The 15,346-nt window shown below is 37.5% G+C and overlaps 1 protein-coding gene across 1 annotated transcript in view; it reads right to left on the bottom strand.

Annotated features, from left to right (window-relative positions):
* LOC129257475 (zygotic DNA replication licensing factor mcm6-B-like) overlaps positions 1-15,346 on the bottom strand; it is a 23,902-nt gene extending 8,556 nt beyond the window's left edge. The window contains exons 1-11 of the mRNA XM_054895801.2: positions 14,764-15,346; positions 12,544-12,687; positions 11,712-11,822; positions 11,094-11,256; positions 10,254-10,393; positions 9,588-9,700; positions 8,914-9,059; positions 7,106-7,256; positions 6,329-6,470; positions 4,915-5,056; positions 4,006-4,113 (exon numbers count right to left, since the gene is read on the bottom strand). Of these exons, the coding sequence (XP_054751776.2) occupies positions 4,006-4,113; positions 4,915-5,056; positions 6,329-6,470; positions 7,106-7,256; positions 8,914-9,059; positions 9,588-9,700; positions 10,254-10,393; positions 11,094-11,256; positions 11,712-11,822; positions 12,544-12,687; positions 14,764-14,855 (1,452 nt within the window). The 5' untranslated portion in view covers positions 14,856-15,346. The remainder of the gene's footprint in view (positions 1-4,005; positions 4,114-4,914; positions 5,057-6,328; positions 6,471-7,105; positions 7,257-8,913; positions 9,060-9,587; positions 9,701-10,253; positions 10,394-11,093; positions 11,257-11,711; positions 11,823-12,543; positions 12,688-14,763) is intronic.

Here is a 15,346-nt window from a genome sequence, read left to right as displayed (position 1 = left end):
CATCCATTGTTCTCAAAACGTGCTAGACGGCGTAATTGACCCAATTCAGGTTCAAGGGGTGTTATAGCTATATAGGGTCGTTGACTTCAACCAAGGACCTATAGATGTACAGTGCAGGCACATTATGGCCCACTCTAGACCGTTGCATGAAATCACCCGAAATATCTTAAATATTCATTAATGCATAATGAGGGCGCGAAATCTGATAGTATGGCCTGAAATCTGGACATTTCAAGCACCTTTGTAACTATAAATATGATGCATATATTTAACCATTAATGCGAACGCAAATCGTGAGCCAATTTTTTTGATAAACTGTCATGAAAAGGGGATTTCAAGTAGTTTGTTGTATAATCAATATTGAGACATACATAAATCGCCAATCAAAATGCGAGCGTGCAGCGCTAGCTGAGGCGCGATAGCTCAGTCGTAGAGCGGGGGTTTCGGATTCCGGTGAACCGGGTTCGATTCCCAAGTGGTGCGCGAGTGCCCTTTGGTAAGGCATTTATCCTCATTACCAGGTCCCTCGGAGAGGACCTTAAGCCGTTGGTCCCCTGATTGCTTGCTCACAGGCATTCGTGCTTTCTTATCAGTCACGTAAAACATACTCGGTATAACCTGATACGATTTGACAATCGGACCCGAAAAGGGATATTTTGAAAATTTATGGAATGCACGAGAATGATAGGTACCAATCAAAATTCGCGAGCGCGCAGCACGAACAGAAAATATTAATATTCAGACCATAAAACTGACATGTTTACAGAGCACTTTTAAAAAATCAGTTTGTAAATCACACAAAATAATGAAGTTCAATTTCCGAGGTGAAATGTGTTTTGTAAATTAACTTCCAAACTTGATACCTAAACTCAATGAACAAGATATGAAAATCACCTAACAGGCAATGCTGCAAGGGCAAAGCGCGAGCGAAAATTGTATAGTGACATGAAAGATTTTTTTCCCCCAAGTCTTTCCCTCATCTTATTTTATTCACTCGTCTTCCTCTTCTTTATTCTCCTCTCTTTTCCCTCCTCTTTTCCCTTTTTTCTATCTTTTTTTTGCTCGACCAAGAAGGGGGGGGGGGGGGGTCCCTCGCCCCCCGAACCGCCTATGCTTTGTGGAAAACAAGGTATCATAACGAAATGCATATAGAATATATTTTAACCTGTTGTCACCTTCAAACAATCTTAAAAGATGTCCTGATAGATCGCAAATATGAAAGGCTACCAACTTCTATTTTGTCTTATTTACGTTTCCAACTTTGTCGAGAAAATGCATCTTTGATATTATTTTCTTAACGGAGAACAATTAAGGGATCATAACGAAAGGCATATCAAATCTATTTTGTCTTGTTGACCCCTAACAACAATTTTAAAACATGTCCTGATAGATCGCACACCAATCTGAGATGTTTGTGACTTCCATTCTGTTTTATTTACGTTTCCAACATCGTCGAGAAAAGACGTATTTAATATTTCTTAACGGAGAACAAGGGATCATAACGAAAGGTATATCAAATCTATTTTAACTTGTTGACCCCTCGAAAAATATGTATCACCAATAAATATGAGATGCTACCAACTTCTATTTTATTTTATCTACATTTCCAACTTTGTCGAGAAAATGCATCTTTAATATTTCTTTACGGAGAACAGGGGATCATAACGAAAGGTATATCAAATCTATTTTAACTTGTTGACCCCTAAAAACAACTTTAAAACATGTTGTGATAGATCGCACACCCATCTGAGATGTTTGTGACTTCTATTCTGTTTTATTTACGTTTCCAACATCGTCGAGAAAAGACGTAATTAATAATTCTTAACGGAGAACAAGGGATCACAACGAAAGGTATATCAAATATATTTTAATTGATGACACCTAAAAACAATTTTAAAACATGTCGTGATAGATCGCTCACTATTCTGAGATGTTTGTGACTTCTATTCTGTTTTATTTACGTTTCCAACATCGTCGAGAAAAGACGTATTTAATATTTCTTAACGGACAACAAGGGATCAAAACGAAAGGTATATCAAATATATTTTAACTTGTTGACCCCCCAAAACAACTTTAAAACATGTTGTGATAGATCGCACACCCATCTGAGATGTTTGTGACTTCTATTCTGTTTTATTTACGTTTCCAACATCGTCGAGAAAAGACGTAATTAATATTTCTTTACGGAGAACAGGGGATCATAACGAAAGGTATATCAAATCTACTTTAACTTGTTGACCCCTAAAAACAACTTTAAAACATGATGTTGTGATAGATCGCGCACCCATCTGAGATGTTTGTGACTTCTATTCTGTTTTATTTACGTTTCCAACATCGTCGAGAAAAGACGTAATTAATAATTCTTAACGGAGAACAAGGGATCACAACGAAAGGTATATCAAATATATTTTAACTTGATGACACCTAAAAACAATTTTAAAACATGTCGTGATAGATCGCTCACTATTCTGAGATGTTTGTGACTTCTATTCTGTTTTATTTACGTTTCCAACATCGTCGAGAAAAGACGTATTTAATATTTCTTAACGGACAACAAGGGATCAAAACGAAAGGTATATCAAATATATTTTAACTTGTTGACCCCTAAAAACAACTTTAAAACATGTTGTGATAGATCGCACACCCATCTGAGATGTTTGTGACTTCTATTCTGTTTTATTTACGTTTCCAACATCGTCGAGAAAAGACGTATTTAATATTTCTTAACGGACAACAAGGGATCAAAACGAAAGGTATATCAAATATATTTTAACTTGTTGACCCCTCGAAAAATATGTATCACCAATAAATATGAGATGCTACCAACTTCTATTTTGTTTTATCTACGTTTCCAACTTTTTCGAGAAAATGCATCTTTAATATTTCTTTACGGAGAACAGGGGATCATAACGAAAGGTGTATCAAATCTATTTTAACTTGTTGACCCCTAAAAACAACTTTAAAACATGATGTTGTGATAGATCGCGCACCCATCTGAGATATTTGTGACTTCTATTTTGTTTTATTTACGTTTCCAACATCGTCGAGAAAAGACGTATTTAATATTTCTTAACGGAGAACAAGGGATCACAACGAAAGGTATATCAAATATATTTTAACTTGATGACACCTAAAAACAATTTTAAAACATGTCGTGATAGATCGCTCACTATTCTGAGATGTTTGTGACTTCTATTCTGTTTTATTTACGTTTCCAACATCGTCGAGAAAAGACGTATTTAATATTTCTTAACGGACAACAAGGGATCAAAACGAAAGGTATATCAAATATATTTTAACTTGTTGACCCCTAAAAACAACTTTAAAACATGTTGTGATAGATCGCACACCCATCTGAGATGTTTGTGACTTCTATTCTGTTTTACTTTCCTTTCGTCAATTATATTTCGTCATGGAGAACGGGAGTTCATAACAAAAGGTATACAAAATATATTTTCACTCGTTCGCCCCTCAAAACAATGTCCTGATCCGCCACCGTTTTGCTTGCGCGACTCTCGTAAACACGGGATTTTTTTTTTTTTTTTAATTGGTACTTTGTACAGGAAGCTTGCCCCAAGCAACCCCTATTCCCCCTCTCGTAGATCCGCCCGCACCTCACGCGCTGCATTCGCTGCAAAGCTTCGCTGCAAATGTTGATCCGACGTGCACGCCGAACACTGACCTCATTTTATGTGAAGTGTACGCTAGCGCGCTGTGTGTGTGTGTGTGTATGTGAACTTGCACTATTCAGTGTATTCTCGTGCGACGCTCCGGCGGATTAGCCAATAGCGATCGAGATAATAATTGCCCCGTTCCCCAGCGTGTACGGATTATGCAAATTAGCTTTAATGTAGAATATAACGGTACTTCGTACTAATCTCTTGGAACTCCTTTGCACACTCTCATTAAGGAACAATGGCTATGCACGCGTTGGAACGCATTTGGGCTTTTGACGCCTCGCCTAACTGGTTCATTGCCCCCCATTCTCCTCCTTCCCATACTAACCTTGACTCCTGCCTTCGTAATGGAGATAGTCTGTTGTTCCATGGCTTCATGAATAGCAACCTGATCCTTGATATCCATCTTGTCAAACTCATCAATGCAACACACACCCTGAGGAAAAACAAAAAACATATTACCATCACATCTTGACTTTCCTGATCCATAATGCATGTCAAAATGATTCGCGAGTCACCTAGAAACTATTCTCTACCCAAGGAAACTTTAACTACAGTCTGGAATTAGGCTATTCCATCAAAACCATCATATCTAATGCTCATACTACAAACATTTATATTACAAACGAAGGCACACAAATGTTTTGGTCAAGTCCTTTAATGTGGAAAGGCATTTCTAAAAATATATTTTTGTTCAATTCAAAGATTAAACTGTGATTTCGAGAAATTTGATGTTAAAAATACTTCACAAAGCAAATTCATTGAGATGAGTTGAAGTCTTAACTTACTTTTCAGACAATAAGATGTTAAATTCAAACAAAGATTTGTTTTTTTTCAGAAACTATATTAATGATGAACCAATCATCCAAGAATTCCCGAGGTCTACTTCTTAAGATACCACAATGGGCTACACCTATTTGATCTACTTGCCATTTGGTCCACACTAAACTCGCTCTAATACCCACTTAGTCCAATTTCAATATAATTTTTTTATTTGTCAAATACAAATTTGATTCATAGACTATATGGATTTAGGATGATATGATTATAACCTAACTGGAAATTAGACAAACAGTAAATGGGCTAAATGGCAATTGGACTAAAATGGCTGTTGTCAACAAACTATGATTCAACCATGTGGGGCGTGTACAAACACAGTTTACACGAAGTGAGATTTGACGAAGCGGTGTAGACCAATAAGAAATTTACTGCTAAAAACACCAATGAGTTAACTTACATTATCAGCCAGCATCAATGCACCAGCCTCAATGACAAACTCTGCGGTTTCTTCATCCTTGACGACGGCCGCTGTGAGACCTGCAGCAGAGCTGGCCTTACCACTGGTGTATACCGCTCTTGGACTGAACTCCTCAACAGCTCTGTAGATATCACAAAGGGAGAGAAGAAATGCATACAATGGTTATGATAGTAACAACTTTCACTACTATTACAACTGGGGATCATTTGAACTTGTAGGATGTTTCATCCAATGAAGTCTGTTTTATCCGACAGTTGCACATCTTTGCTTCTCAGCCAATGAATCACTATCTAGAGAACTTTTCAGATGGCCAATGTTGAAATGCTCCCCTATTTCATGAGATAACCCAATCGCAGTACAGGTTCCTGTAACATAGCGATCGATTATGGGGCTGATTTTTATGATTACATCGATGCAATCAATCATAGAAATTGGTCCCACAATCAATTTTCATTCCTTATGTTATGAGGCCCCGTTTTCATCAGATGAAGGAATATTTAATATTTTCAAAAGTTAAAATCTAACGAAGATTTTCTATTATTATTATTATTATTATTTATTCGGCAAACAATATTCAAAAATACATTTCAATGTATACAATACAAAATAAGAAATATCAACCAGTGGAACGCCAGGGACAGAAAAAGTTAACTTAATTACTGTGGCATGAAGCCTCCTGTCCCAATTCCAATGGTTGATTTACAATATATATTAATAACTAAACAATAATAAAATACTTAAGGGGTGTAGCATGCGATTAATAAAATATATAAATAAATTTAGTTACTTGTAACTGAAAATGAGTAGAAATGACGGGGAAAGAGAAGGAAGCTGAATAAAGGTGACAAAAAGAAAGGAAAGGAGAGAGTGGGAGAGAGAGAGAGAGAGAGGGGTGGGAAAGGAAAAGAAAAAGTGACACAGGCAAAGGAATTGTGAACGCACCCAAAATGGTACAATAATACTTAAAATAAGACTTAACTTCTAAGGAATCAAACACTAAACAATTTCTAAGGGAATAAACACTTAACAACTCGTTTAAATCGGGCGCTGGCGGAGGTAACGCCCAAGTGCTACAAGCCATCTCGATAAGGAAGTCTCGACCACCCCCGTATTAAATTTCAAAATATCAATATTTGCCAGCCTAGTCACTGATAAGACATCCAAGCAGTTTTTGGGAACCTACACCAATACAAATGTGCTAGCACGCATTGTCCGCAAAAACAGTATTTGAAAATCTTCAGGGGTACTATTCTCAACCTACTGCCTAAATCTGCAACATTAGATAGCTTCAGCATTGCAGTGAATGGGATTTCTGGAGCTCTTCTGGCATTTCGGGGGCAAAATCCCCTCCAAGCTACCATGTAACATTTCCCTATTTAGATATAGAACTTACTTGAGAAGTTGGCTTTTGGCTGTACTTGGATCACCGACAACGCACACATTAACATCACCACGAAGACTGGTCCCTTCCATCGTCTTCTTGGGAACGCCTCCAAACATCATCAGAAGAATTCCTCTCTTCACTTCATCGTTACCTACAGAGGAACAAGTTTTTCAATTAATATGAATGAAACCATCTAGTTCTCCAATAAATAAAAAAATAATATTCGCAACCATGAAATTTCGCCTGGTTTTTGGTAAGCTTTCACAAATCAGGCTGCAAATTTTAGACTTTCGTCATAAATGGCATATTTACTGATACAGCACGACAAAGCGTTAGAATATGATTGCACATCGTGGAGAGAACGTATTGTACGAAGTACCTATACAGGGGGGAGGGGGGGGGTCTCTTCTAAATGAATGTGGAGAGCCTATCTGATCTGACTGTTGGAGTTGAAATTGTTTCAATTGATATTGTATATTGTAATTTTGATTCGACAAGACATTTTCAGTAGTTGTCATCAACAATCACTTGATTTTTGTTTTTTATATATATCTGTCACCATGAATTATTGGAAAGAGACTGGAGATGAGGTTGTGTCAAAGATTTTTATCTGGACTCATCTTATACTAGTAAGCTCTCAGCCATCACACGTTTATTATGTATTTATTTCTCACCATGAATTGTTGGAAAGAGACTGGTGATGAGGTTTTTGTCTTGACTAATCTAAAAAAACTCAATTTTTGGTCTCTTCTTTTTTTTTTTTTGGGGGGGGGGGGAATTTCTCACCATGAATGGTTGGAAAGAGACTGGTGATGAGGTTGTGGTAGAGATTCTTATCTTGACTCATCTCATAAACCTTCTGCCATTCTTGATCTGTCATCTGTTTCTTGATGGCTTCGGCAGTCATCTCCTCGCCTCGCATGTCCCGTCCACCAAACTGCACAGACAGACAAATAGGATATCAAGGGCATCAAATAAGATGGGCACAACCGGCTAATGTCACTTGTGACTTTCTCATTATCATATAACAGTTAATTAATATATGATCATAGATTAAATTGCAGAGCACTTTGAAATCCTATATAGTGTGTAATTAACAAATTTACAATAACATGCATGATAATTGATATAACAAATTTTTTCTGCTGGACCATTTGGCAAACACCATTAAACAATGATACAGTCACTCCAATACCGGCCTGTTGGCACAGTTGGTAGAGCATCCGTCTCATAAACAGGAGGGGGGGGGGGGGGGGAGTTCAAGCCCCCGCTGCATCAGACCATAAGACGTTACAAGATGCATAGGGACAGTGATTTTCCGCGATCGCGGAAAACGGACGGAATTCACGGAAAGGGCCTTTTGAAACGGAAAGTGGCATTTCAAACGGAAAATCACGGAAAACATATTTTCCCTCAAAATACACAGAATAGCAACAGAAATTATTCCAAAATCACAACAAAATGAGAATATTAAATGGCCACAAACCCCAGAAAACAAGATCTCACTTCGCTACTATCATGACAATTCACACATCGTGACTGCACTCGACATCAGCACACTCAATTGTACCCCGCACCCGTACCCGGCCGGCCGGGTTGGGCTTCACATGCACACATCGTTCAAATACACGGTCGTGTGTTGCTGCCCTCTACGTTTGAAGATGTAACAGCACGATATCGTGGTCTTAAAATCCAAGATGGCGGATTGGGAAAAGCCGTTGACTGATGATAACGATGTCCAAAAAAGCCCAAAATTATCGATGAAATATCATTTCACCTTGAAATAATGCTAATAATGTGAAAGGTGAGGATGTATGCATGCTAAATGGGTGTAAAAAAATATTTTATGCACCCGCATAGATCCGATTAGAACGGATTTTATTGTGTTGTTGGTACAGTAGCAGATACAAATTTTGACCAGTGCGAGTGTACGTGTTGTGATTTTGCTATTCAATGTGTAAACGGAATTGTCACTTTTCCGTGTGTACAAAGTCTATGGGGAAACGGAATTTCCGTTTTCTGACATGCTGAAACGGAATTTGAGATTTTCTGAAACGGAAAAGGCAATTCTTTGAAACGGAAAATCACTGTCCCTAGATGCAGCTACACTGTATCGAGCAACATCGATCTGGCGCTAGACATTAATTGACTCAGGCCCACGATCAATTGGGCAAAATGATTTTTCTATTTCAAACAAAATATGGATTTTCATATTTTTTTCATTTTTCATTTGATTCAGACTAGGCTGGACAAATAGAAATTCTGATATTTCATATTTGGAAGGTCAAAAGAGAAGTATTAACAGTCAACCATTCTCAAACTTCTTTCTGACAGTCAGACTTGTCAAAGTGAATACATGTATATTGTTACATTTCAAACTGAAAAATCATATACCCCCCACCCTCCAAATAATATGACAAGGAATCTCACTCCTCTACAAATTTGATGTTACATACCAGGCTGTTAACTTACATGAAATATCCATAACACAAGTGGTTTTCACATTTCTTTTTTTTTTACTGTAATCTAATAGCAAATTGAGAACAAAAATTGGCCCTCTGGATGTTGACTTGACTTCACTATTCTCAACTTACCCTTGGGTTTGATGCTGTGACATTGTTAGCAAGGAATGCCAATCGGTAGGAGAGATCTCGGACACCCAAAGCCTTGAGTCCTTTCACACCTTCTTGATCAAACCCTGAGGCACCCTTACCACGAGATGATGTCTCTGCTCGAGCACCTATAGAAAAGGAATGTGGCATCGTAAGTGGCAATGCAAGCTAGGAAAGGTTATCGGTAAGAGAGGTCAAGGACTTCCAGAGCTTTGAGTCCTATAACTCCCTCTCGATCAAAGCGCGATGACCCTTATACACACTGAAATCTTTGTGGAAGACCCCCCAGGACAGTCTTGAAAATATCATCAAGGGAGCCACAGATTCACCAAAAGAATAAAGAAAATCAAATCTGTGCTAACACTTTCAAATTATCTGTGACCGAAAAATCATAATTTAGTTAACCTCCTGGAGAGTCTTAATTGCAACACTTGTAGTAAATGGATTAGTTGGATGGTGTTTCCAGACACTCTAGTTTTCACATCTCATCTTCTTCCATGAGGCAGTAAATGATTTTCGGGTGCAATTTCTTCAGGGCTTCATGATCACAGATACAAATGAGACCTTGCAGCCGAGATTTCTCTAAAAAGTCAAATCAATTTAATCAATACATTAAAAGCACAGAACTAACTTTAACCAACCTACAACAGACTTACCAGGCATAGAGAGTGTTGAAACATCAGGTACTACGATGAGAGTTCCAGTGAAATCACACTTATCACCTGCCTGAGGTAGCTCAACTGCTTCAGCCCGTAAGACGACCTCAACACTGCAATTTGATCAAAATATCAAGACAATGATAGTAGGTAGCTAGAGGGACTGGATCTTTGGATTTATTGCATGACACACAGGCCTTCAACATTCGCAAAAATTCACAGATTTTGGGACGATCATACAATTAATGACAAAAACACAATTTTAAAACCAATAGATTCTCATAAAATAGCACAAGCGATTACATTTGTGTCTTATAATACTGTCAAACCCAATTCTCGATTCAATTGTTACATGTGGCTTGTAAATTTGTTCAAATAAATCTGTTCAAACATACAACATCTACCTGTGTATGGAGGTTCTATACTCACTGGCGTATATCCTTGAGTCACACCTATTACTCAGGGGGCGGATTGAACAATAGATCATCCCTCCGAACAATAGGTGTTATGAAAGGATTTACGTCAGTGTCTATACAACATATTCCATCAAAAAGAGAGACAATTTTGGTGGTCACTAAAGACAGGTTACTACTGTAGCCAGGTGGCCACCAAGACCGGTTTAAATTAAAGTATGAATTTTGATTTTTTTTTAGTCATGGTAGATACCTGCGTGGTATGCTTCCCCTGGGAAGCTCTGCTTGCGTCTCTTGAATCCTAACCTTCTGGAAGTCTACAAAGCGAGACTTGTTGGTGTCTAGCATGAAGCGGGTCCTGTTGGCACATACTGGATTCCTGCAAATAGTCGGCTGGAAAAATGAACATGAAATAATTGGGTTAATCTATGTAATTCATGAAAAACACCATGTACAACTAGGGACAACACTTGATAAAAAGAGTTTGAAAATCATCTAGAATGGGTCAATTCATACACAAAATAAAAAAGTGCTTTTCATGGCTCAAAATAACTTTTAAAAGTCTGAGAAGTGGCAACTCTGTATAAGAGCCATTTGGAGAAACAATAGAATACTCAAAGATTACATACCCCCTACTCCCTCTCCTATATCACTAAATCATAATCAATCAAATCATCTTTTTCTTTAACATGGGAAATATACACTTATTTTAATTATCATGGAATGCCATGATATGATGATTTGAGGATAGTTTGGCACAATTTCTCTGAAACTGAAGTCCTTGCATCTGATTCGAGTAATATTGTCAGTGAAAAATCACTTATTAGCTTCACGAAAAAAAAGCTCAACAGAGAACTGTTTCATGAAGTCAAACATAAAGGAAAAAAAAAAATTTAATCACACTCGCTAAAGGTAAATGCTGCTTGAGCTACCGTTCCCACTTTTCAACATTCTCTCTTATTCAAAAGTTCACTTTCTCTCCTCTCTCCCACAATATATAATTTCTCATTGTATTTGCACCCCTTCTCTGAAGTAATTTCTTTGAGTAAGAATAAAAATAAATAAAAACTGAAATCAAATTGGGTGTTTTTACCTGTGTGAATTTAAACTGCTGTTCTACATCTTTGATTTGTGTTTGACAATCAAGACAGACGAACGTTCCACTGACCAGTTCTGGATGGACTGGATGAGTTCGGACCACTTGACCACTGATACGGATTAGGGTACCAATCTTAGCCGTGGTCATCTCACGAACCCTGAGAGAGAGAAATGATGGGGTACAGAACAATAATTGATTGCAAAACAAACGAATACCGGCCAAAATGTAAAATTTACTTGAAAAGATACCGATATGAAATAATGTCTCCTTAGTGAAAATAATTGTCCCAAATTTCGTAAGTTATCATTGATATAATCAATCAACGTTGGCATATTTCAATTTTAGATAAAGGTGTTGTGACCTGGTGGATGTGTCTCTAGATATGAAGTTTGGGGTTCAAGTACTGCAATGGCATTGATTCAGGTGAATTAGATGGGTATCTCTGGGTAACAATTGTGGAGTGCCAGGAGTAACCTACATGACAAATATGAATGCTAGTGTGTACCAACCCATCACTGTTATTATCAACAAAGTTCCATCTCCACTTTCAAAAAATGGCATGCGAGTTTAACTGACACTTCTTATAGTACAAACAGAAGTATTGAAACATACTTATGTCTGGTTGGCAAGTCTTCAAACGCGATGTAGAACTCCTTGTTTGGTGGGACTTGAGTGTGATCGCGAGCAAAGTTTCGCACTGCTCGGCAAAGATGAGAATACACTCTGAAATAAACAATAACAAAAACATTTATCTTTATCCAGAAATCACAGTAAACTTTCCAGGTGATAATTTAATTGATCGTTCAATTTTTAGCCCAATGTCATTGCTTGCAAAAATTGATATAATATTGAACAAAATCATTTAAAACATATCAATAACTACATACAATCCATAGATATTGATAACCATTCCTACAAAAAAAAAGAAATGGATATGAGGATTTTATTATGATCTTGCTTCATTTTAAGATTACAATACCTTTCATCTAGCTCCTTTATCCCGTAATGTTAAGGTCAAGGTTTAGATCTGCGTTTATTTCACAAATTGGCAACCATTTTTGGCTGTAACAAGACTCAAAATTGATAGATAACAGAATTGTAATGAAACGTCGCCAATTTGCATTTTTAACATAGATTTTGTTATTTTCATTGCATGGCCAATTTAGATCATGGTGTAATGATTACCTCACGTTAATGCTACCAAATGGCCTAGTATTTATTTGTCCATAAATAGAAATTAGTATTGTTCACAAATGACTTTGAGAAATATGGGAGACAACAGATATATTCAATAATTCTACAGCACTGGCATTAGACATCTTTTTGCAGTATAGGTTTTTTAAATATTTCAATTTGTGATTGCCAGTATAATGAAAAACTGAAAGGAAAAATGTCTCCTAAACTAAAGCTGAACATCGATAATCTTTTTGGAAAGTGGATGTACCTGTAGAACTCCTCCTGGATGGTGGTAGCAAGTTGTTGGTTGTATTCCTGGATATCTTCATAGCTCACTGCCAGGGTATTCCTCTCAGGTCGGATCAAATCCTGCACATCTCTCAGATATTTCACATCATCATCAACTGTAAATCTGGAATACGAAACATTCAATTTATATTCATAATATGAAAATCAGAAATATTTCAACATTTAACATGAGACCCTATTTTTTTTTCAACTAATTTTTTTAGTTCACATGATTTCTGTAAAAGAAAGGGTCGAACATTCTGGAAAAAGGCACCTACAAGTGTAGAAAATAGACTGAAAAATCTGCTGTTTCAGAGGAGTTTTTTTTCCAAACATTTTCTGAATTTGGCCAGTCAATCACGTTCATGTTACCATAGCCTACATGTAGATCTAGACATGGCATGATGCGGGGGGGTGGGGCACTCACATATATTGGTGATACGGGGACGTGCCGCATTGATGACCCCCTTTTTCAGTTCTTATTTTCAGTTCTCTAGATACTCCGAATGACAAAAGTTCAGTTCAGAAGCTGCCCAGCCCCGCTCGCAAGACCCCTGTTACGAGACATCTCAGTTCCCCGGCCCTGCAGAAATTGTCAAGTGCGAGCAAAGCATGCGAGAGATGCACGTACGGCTTCGCAACTCCTACATATAACTAGTAGCCGCTTCATGCATGGCGAGCGCATTCAGTGCTATGGTGCACCGTACCGGGTACCTAAAGTGCCGTGATCCTGTTCCGTAGACCATGTTTTTCACACCGCGCGATATATACTAAGTTCCCAAGACCCTGTACTTTACCCTTTGTCAGTTTCTTTGACCCCCATTTCAGAGTTTCGTGAGGCACACCCCTTCAAAAAATCATTTGAGTGCCCCCCCCCCCAGGCCTACCACGGCAGTGCATATGGGATAGTCATGTCTATGGAGGGAGGTGAATATAGTTCTTTTGAAAATGAAAAAACTTTTCATCTCTCTTTTTTCATGTTTGTTTTCATAAGACTGACATTACCCCTCTACTATAGTATTGAGACTGTTAGACTATAGTTGAACAAAATTCGGTCTACCCATGCTAACACTGTTAAAACAGAACTCCAGAACAACAAAGACAAATTGGATGTGCATGTGTCATTTTGACAAAAAAAAAACATTGTCGCTTGCTCTTTTTTAGTTAATAAACATGATACACATTAAAGTTCATCATGCATGTTGCAACTTATCTGCTAGCTGCTCATTGTTAATGTTAATAAAAAAATGCAAATAAAATTAAAAGCAACTTGCAAGATGATATTGCCGGAGTAGAGATCTAACTTTACAATCCACTGTCATAATCGATTATGAGACTGAGAGCATGGATACAAACTGTAACGTTAGTGATAGAACGAGGCATCACACACACGATACGTCATTGTCATTATTTCACATGACATTCTAGACCAAAAGCTTCGGTATCTGTTTAATGGCTGTTCCGCTGAACCACCGTTGGCTCCACTCACCAATTACACTTTTAATTTTACAGAGACCGTAGTTCTAACTCGATCTGTCAGTACATGCAGGTACTCAATGGCCATATGTTTGTGTATTATTATTAAGTTCGGATAAACCAGGGAAGTAAAGTAATTGCGCGACAGCCGAAGTAAATGACTAAGACAAGTCACTGTTTTTTGTCCTTATAAGTTTATTTTTTCCCGTTTTGGTGCATTTCAGGATAAAGCGGAATAACAATCTTTATTTGGTCCAGTTCTTTTTATATATTTTTAATGAAATAAAGTAAAAAATCGATGAGCCCCGTCGGGAGGGATTTTGCATTGTTAACCCTCTAGGCTCTAATGCGGCTGCACGATCGCGAGCCGTCTGTGTACGAGGAGAACAAAATGTTTAAAAAATCCTCGAAGCAGACGGCTGCGGCCAGCTGTAGGCCTACTCTAAATAGTAAATGACATTCATTGGATTCTAGCATATTATTAAAGGTTTAACTTTAAAGTTTAAGTTTAACGTTACTCGTTAGCTAGAGTAACTTTACTCAATTATGAGAGCACGGATACTAACTCACTATGACTTGTAGTTAGAACGAGGCATCAACACACATTATATCACATGACATTGGATTCTACAGGTAAGCCGAGTTGGGAGTAACTTTGGGAAAACGTCATTCATCACTTCAGTGTTCATGCCTGGGATTAAAACTTATTTAAAAAAAAACTCACTCTTCTAAAAAATCTTGAAATAGCTTCTGGCATTTCTCTGCAACATCATCCTTAACTTGGGTGATACCAGTTCTTTGATCAGCAACATCCATTGTAGATTTGAGAAAAATAAACTTTTCTCGTCAACAAAAACAATTGATTGAATTGAGCTTCCTCAAAGATATTGACGTGCAGTGCATAAACTGATGTTACAATGCGGTACGGTGATTTGTCTGGCGCGTCGCCTGGTCTGGCCGCTGGGTATTGGATGCCGTTGATAGATGATCCCTGCTCCGATCCGCGGTACGGTCCAGCGCGAGATTCAATTCATCGCACACTTCTTTCGCGCCACGGCAGCCATGTGATTTGTTTGTGCAATTCCATTTATAACAATTACTCCCTCAACTTTAATGTTTTTAATTGATTGATTATACTAATAATCAACTTATTTTCATATCAAAAAATAAATCACCATATGAAAAAAAATATTCTTTAATATTAGATGCAAAATTGTTGTAATTTTTTTCCATGACTTTTCAAAATCATTAGACAAAATATTAATAGATAGAAAAATAGAGGAAGTAAAATATTCAAATATAACAGC

Source organism: Lytechinus pictus, chromosome 3 (assembly GCF_037042905.1).
Source record: "Lytechinus pictus isolate F3 Inbred chromosome 3, Lp3.0, whole genome shotgun sequence".
Taxonomy (NCBI): Eukaryota; Metazoa; Echinodermata; class Echinoidea; order Temnopleuroida; family Toxopneustidae; genus Lytechinus; species Lytechinus pictus.
The sequence above is the reverse complement of the archived record's forward strand: the minus strand, read 5'-3'. Positions and strand labels throughout refer to the sequence as shown.